Consider the following 6,000-nt stretch of genomic DNA (forward strand, 5'->3'; position numbering starts at 1 on the left):
TAGTCAGCTGTTCAGAAAAGGAAGGATCGTTTTGGTTCGAGTGATTCTCGTCTTGGCGACGTCTCTAGCTCCGTTACGTAATCGCGTTGTGCAACGACACACACACTGAATGTGGACTAAAATAAAGCCGTGTCCCGTTTCTTAAGAGTTGATTGACTATCAAAATTAGAGCACTAAAAAAAAAATTTGTCCAGTTTTTATGGTGGAAGAAAATAATCTACAATTTAAATTATCCTGACGGATTGATTAGCATGTTGTAGTATTCTAAATATTGTCTAAGTCCAGCTTAAAGTTTTTGGGCAACATTAGAGGAAAACTCCCCCCATTAAAAACGTTACTAGAACCTCCTTCTTCCACCTGCGTAACATCGCTGCAATTAGAAACATCTTATCTAAAAATGATGCAGAAAAACTGGTTTGTGCATTTGTCACGTCTAGACTGGATTATTGCGATGGTTTATTATCTGGGTGTCCAAATACGTCTTTAAAACGTCTTCAGTTGATCCAAAACGCTGCTGCCAGAGTCTTAACTGGAGTTACTGGGAGAGATCATATCTCAGTTTTAGCTTCTCTCCACTGACTCACTGTCAAGTTCAGAATAGAATTCAAAATCTTACTTCTAACCTACAAAGCCCTCAACAACCTAGCTCCATCTTATATTTGAGATCTTATTGGTTCATATTTTCCTAACAGAGCACTTCGTTCTCAGACTGCAGGCTTACTCGTGGTTCCTAGAGTTTCTAAAAGCAGAATGGGAGGAAGATCTTTCAGTTCTCAGGCTCCTCTCTTGTGGAACCAACTTCCAGTTTCTGTCCATGAGGCTGACACATTGTCCAGTTTAAAGACTTTCCTTTTTGATAAATCCTATAGTTAGAGTTGGCTTGTTACGCTGCCTTAATCTTAGACTACTAGAGGACAAACTGACCTAATTTCCTTAAATGAATTGTTAAAATTGAATAGTTTTCATTTGATACTATTTCTATCTTAACATGTGATTCTTGACCTGCCATTGCGTATCTATTCCTACCAAACCCAGCCGGTCGAAGCAGATGGCCTCTTGTCCTGAGTCTGGTTCTGCTAAAGGTTTCTTCCTCATGAGGGAGTTTTTCCTTCCCACTGTCGCCTTCATGCTTGCTCAAGATGAGAGTTCTGTGATGGAGTTAAACTCAAAGCTGCTCCTCAGATAAATAATGTTAAATTATTATTTTTATTTATGAATGTTTCTGTTCAGTCCCTGAGACGACTTCTGTTGTGACTTGGCGCTATATGAATAAACTGAATTGAATTAATATGGGTGTTGTCTGTATTACATAATTAGCCCTTTAACAATATACAAAGAATCTGCATAAGAAAAAAATAGAAGTGTTTAAGAACATTCTACTAGTTCTGCATTAAATACAAGACTGTATTAATACTAATAAACACTAAAAGCTTCTGTTCCGTGTGTGTAAGGTTTTGGGGCAATTGAAGCATAATCCAGCAGCAGCTGCCGGCTTTATGTTTTCATTACTCTGCATTAGGTGTCATTTACGGACCTGACGTTTCTGATTGAAACTGACAATCCTGGTAAAAAGAAAGTCCACCGTCTTTCAGTTTTACATAACGGGACATAAAATGCATCTCAAGTGTTTAAAAACGCACAACAGATTTCACCGCGTTTTAATTTATTACAGAAAAACAACACCACGAGCAAAATATTGTGACGGCTAAACGAAGTCCACCCACTGGTCCAGCAGCTTGTAGAACCTGCTGTAACAGCAGCACCTCTGAAATAATTTCCTGTCTGAATTTATCAGTCTCTCGCGTGCTCGTGGAGGAATAGTGTCCCACTCTTTGTTCTAACTTCAGCATTTTAAACAGGCTGAGGTCTGAACTTTAACATTTCCTCACGACAACATGTACCAAGACAAGAACTAACTCTTTAAATCAATGCTGTTTAGTCTCCACCAGCTTTAAAACCCACGAGAAAACATCTAGTCGGGTTAAAAGACGCCCCAGATGCTCATTTTGAGCAACGGACCTCGTCTCTCTCGAGTCCCATTCTCCACCCAGCACGGCCGATAAACACACTAATAAATCCAACGGTCTGCCTACAAACCAGTCGAACTTAAAGCCCCGCTTTAATCTGAAGATGAGTATCGACCTTGACCAGCAGTCCATCCCAACCTGAACCCCAGGCGACAGCCTGCCAGTGGCCTCATCTGCATTCCTCCGAGTCAATTGTCTCCAATCAACCAGTTGATTGACACCACTTGCTAGTGAACGGTTGTTTGTGCCTTTAACAACTACAATGGCTTCTCGTAGTACAGACAGAAGCCCTTTTTATGACAAAAGAAGAAAGATCGAAAGCTGTTTGGTGCTGTAAGTCAGTGTTAAAGCTGGGAAGCTAAAAGCTAAGCAGATAGTAAAGAATCAATGGTGCTGCGGAGGAAATGCAGTAATTTAGAGCTTGCCGGCAGCTTCCACTTCTCCACTCGTCCTTCGCATTAAAGAGGCAGTTAGGTTTGATTGTTTTCAGCTCCTCGGCTCCCGTCTCGGTCGTTTTGAGCCTGGTAACGTGGCTCGTTGTGATTATTTCCTTCAGAGATAATAAAATTAACATGTAAGCTTAAGGAAACATGCGGCCCAGAGGAAAGCAGTTATCAAATGTTAACTGTGGACGAATCTAAAGTTGTGAGAAGCACATACCCATTTTTTTTAACACAACTGTTTGCTAACAATTGCTCAGAAAGATTGATGTGTGTATTTGTGTAATGCAACGCCTGATTGATATTCACGCCGAGTGCGTTTTCCACTCTTTGCCCGCTAACCTGCCCCGAGCCTGTTCACCCAAACATCCATCAATCTCCGAGTCGGCTCAGAGGTAAAACACAACGAGGAGGATGGAAGTGAAGACACAGAGGAGGTTTTCTTATGAAGCAAAAAGTGGGAGGGAAGGGCGGAACGTAAAAACACTGAAGACAGAGAAGGTGGAGAGGTTGAAGAACATAAAACGAGTAGATGGAGCTCTGAGTTTCCTCTGAGGAGCTCGATAACAGAGAGGAGCACAGAGTGAGACGATCCACCTGCGTGCGTGGATTACGGCTCGTTTTAACTCAGACGTGAGAAGAACTCAGGATGAGCGCTAACAGACGTCTCGACGGAGTAGAAAAAAGTCGGAGGGTGCACAAATGAGTTACAGACGCTCGTGCAGAGGGAGGGTGGAGGCAAACGTGGAAATTAAACGAACCACTTCTCGGGGAAGGAAAGCCTCCTCCTGGCGTAGAACCAGCAGCCCGACGGCCCCGCCCATGGGCGTGTTCCTGAGCAAAGCCACCACCTCCTCCTGGGTCCGCCCGTTTAAGTCCACGCCATTCACCTGAAGAAAAACATCAACGGCTTCAAAGAACTCGATGCAAGATGTTTTTTAAAATGTAAGATTTCACGTTGTCGTCATTGTTTTCACTTTTCGTTAGTTGTGTACACTGTAGCTTGAATTACAAAGTCATCACGGATGGTGGAAATCTCTATGAATAAATAAAAAAAATAGTTGCTAAACGTGATCTCACCAAGCTGTGACTGCTGTGAGACTAATTATTGACTCAAAACGATGGAAAATTGTGATAAAGCAGGTGAACTCGGAGGGTTTCCCTTCAAGTGAGCCACGTTGTAATCAGTTTTGAAAATCGCGACCGATTTTATGCACACAGCTTCCAAAAACTAATTCTTGGTCACTTGCATTATTTTGTTGAACCGTTCAAAGCGTGTTAAAAAAAAAAAAAAAGTAGCATCTTATAGTCCAGAATGTATGATGGTCGCAGCCCAGTGAGAAACCATATCGCTGGGGAGCAAGTGTTGGCGACTAGTTGGACTGAGAATGGTGAGAAAGTGTGTAAATGTTCACTTGAATTCACATTAAATTGATGCCTAACATACAAACATAACTTCAAAAAACTTGCAAAAGACATCTGCTTTTTTTTTGTTGCCATTTGGTCACAAAGTGGCTTATTTTTGTCTAAATTTGTTGATAAATTATTTTTTTTTTTTGCATGCAATCAGTCACATTTGGTGTTATATATTGGTTTATGTCAATAAACAACCCTAAAGTTGTTTTATTTTTATCTTTCTTGCACACGAAGAGTTTGAGTCACGTGCAACAACTTTGGGACTTTTAAATGAGAGGGATACCCTGCAACTCACAAAGGAAACTGAGAATCGTTCATAACGATTCGAGACGTTTTAGAAATGTATTTGCAAAATGAAGTTTGCTCAGACAGATACAGGCTACAACTGATTAAAACTGTTTTTTTAACCTCTTTTTTTTTTTTTTTTACAAAATGACATCAATATGAAACGTACTGACATAAAGTGTGTTTATGAGAAACTCAAAAAAATAAAAAAATAAGACTGAGCTTTTAAATTTGCCATTTTAAACCAGTCAGCTGTCCAGTTAAAAAGAGACTGGGTTAAAAGAAATGCATGACATAGAAAATCAATAAGTTTACAATTTGATTAAAATATCTTTTTTTTATATCAGACCACTCAACATAATTGAGTAAATTAAAATATCAAACTAAATGCCTCCATATGCTGCCCACGTATGACTGACTCTTTATTTTGACTTGTTTTGTGTTGTTTTTATTGTTTAATTGGAGAAACTATTGAATTTGAGACTTGGAAGTAAAAGCTCAACGTTTTAAAAAACAGATTTAGAATCACGCAGGTTAATCCTTCATGCAAATGGTTGAAAATCTGCGGTGATGCAACTTGAAAAGCTGTTCTGTTGCTGCAGCACAGGAGTTTGAAAACAGGCTCTTTGATTGCAGAACAGGACGCGCCGTGTCCTCATCAAACCGGTCGTGGGTTCGTTGGTTACGCTCGACTTTAAACAGACGGCGGGCGCGTTTGACAGATACGAGTTTGTAACGGAGAGAAACTCGACGCAAGCCCAGATTTGTTAGATGGAACAAATAGATAAATGCGTTTCAGATTAAACGATCACTGTTTTACCTCCAACAACCTGTCTCCTGCCTTCAGGCGGCCATCTTGGATGGCAGCTCCCCGAGGCAGAATGTTCTTCACGTAGATGGGCGCCGAGCCCCCGATGGGAACGTCCCGTGATGTTATGCTGAATCCGAGTCCCTCTGGACCTGTCGGGGGAGAAAAACAGCAAAGATGGAAGGTTTAATGAAGGGATCTGGTTTTATCTGGAGGAGAACAGCCGCTCGTCTGATCCGTTTCCATCCCTGAAGCTCAAACTGGAAAAGGGGGGGTCCAGAGTATTTCAAACAGGCTCAGTTCTCATGAAGACATGCAACTGATCTGATAACTGTTGGAAAAGAAATGATAGGTATTGTCTGATTAGGACTAAATAGATATGATGCACCAGGAGCCGCAAGATTCAGCAGAAAATGTAGCTGGATGATGACATCATGCATCAACAGGAAGTCATCAGTAACACACAGGAAGGAGCGACTGCGGCACAAAATGACTTAATTTACAATAAAAGACTGATTTATTGTATCCAGGAGAACAGGAACAAGTTCACTGGTTTATGATTAGACCCCTCACCTATAGCCATGAACTCTGGGTAGTGACAAAAAGAATGAGATCACGGATACCGGAGGTTGAACTGAGTTTCCTCTGCAGCGTAGCTGGACTTAGAGATAGGGTGAGAAGTTCAGTTATCAGGAGACTCGGAGCAGAACCGCTGCGCCTCCACATCGAGAGGAGCCAGTTGAGGTGGTTCGGGCATCTGTTAAGGATGCTCCCATGGCACCTCCCTAGGGAGGTGATTTGGGCATGTTTGACTGGGAGGAGACCCCGGGAAGACCCAGGACACACTGGAGAGACTGTTTCTCTGTTGGCCTGGGAACACATTGAATCCTCCCAGAAGAGCTGGAGGAGGTGGCTGTGGAGAGAGATGTCTGGACCTCCCTGCTTTAGATGCTGCCCCCGAGACCTGAGTCCAGAACAACAAGAGGATGGATGGATGGATGGATGGATGGATGGATGGATGGAT

At 42.0% G+C, this 6,000-nt stretch overlaps 1 protein-coding gene across 3 annotated transcripts in view; it reads right to left on the reverse strand.

The window, feature by feature from the left end:
- Positions 1–6,000, reverse strand: part of LOC119415252 (partitioning defective 3 homolog) — a 369,801-nt gene that overhangs the window by 169,388 nt on the left and 194,413 nt on the right. For all 3 annotated transcript variants that reach the window (XM_037682423.1, XM_037682421.1, XM_037682420.1), the window contains exons 10-11: positions 4,989–5,128; positions 3,229–3,357 (exon numbers count right to left, since the gene is read on the reverse strand). In XM_037682423.1, the coding sequence (XP_037538351.1) occupies positions 3,229–3,357; positions 4,989–5,128 (269 nt within the window). The remainder of the gene's footprint in view (positions 1–3,228; positions 3,358–4,988; positions 5,129–6,000) is intronic.

This window comes from Nematolebias whitei, chromosome 9 (assembly GCF_014905685.2).
Source record: "Nematolebias whitei isolate Nwh7 chromosome 9, NemWhi1, whole genome shotgun sequence".
Taxonomy (NCBI): domain Eukaryota; kingdom Metazoa; phylum Chordata; class Actinopteri; order Cyprinodontiformes; family Rivulidae; genus Nematolebias; species Nematolebias whitei.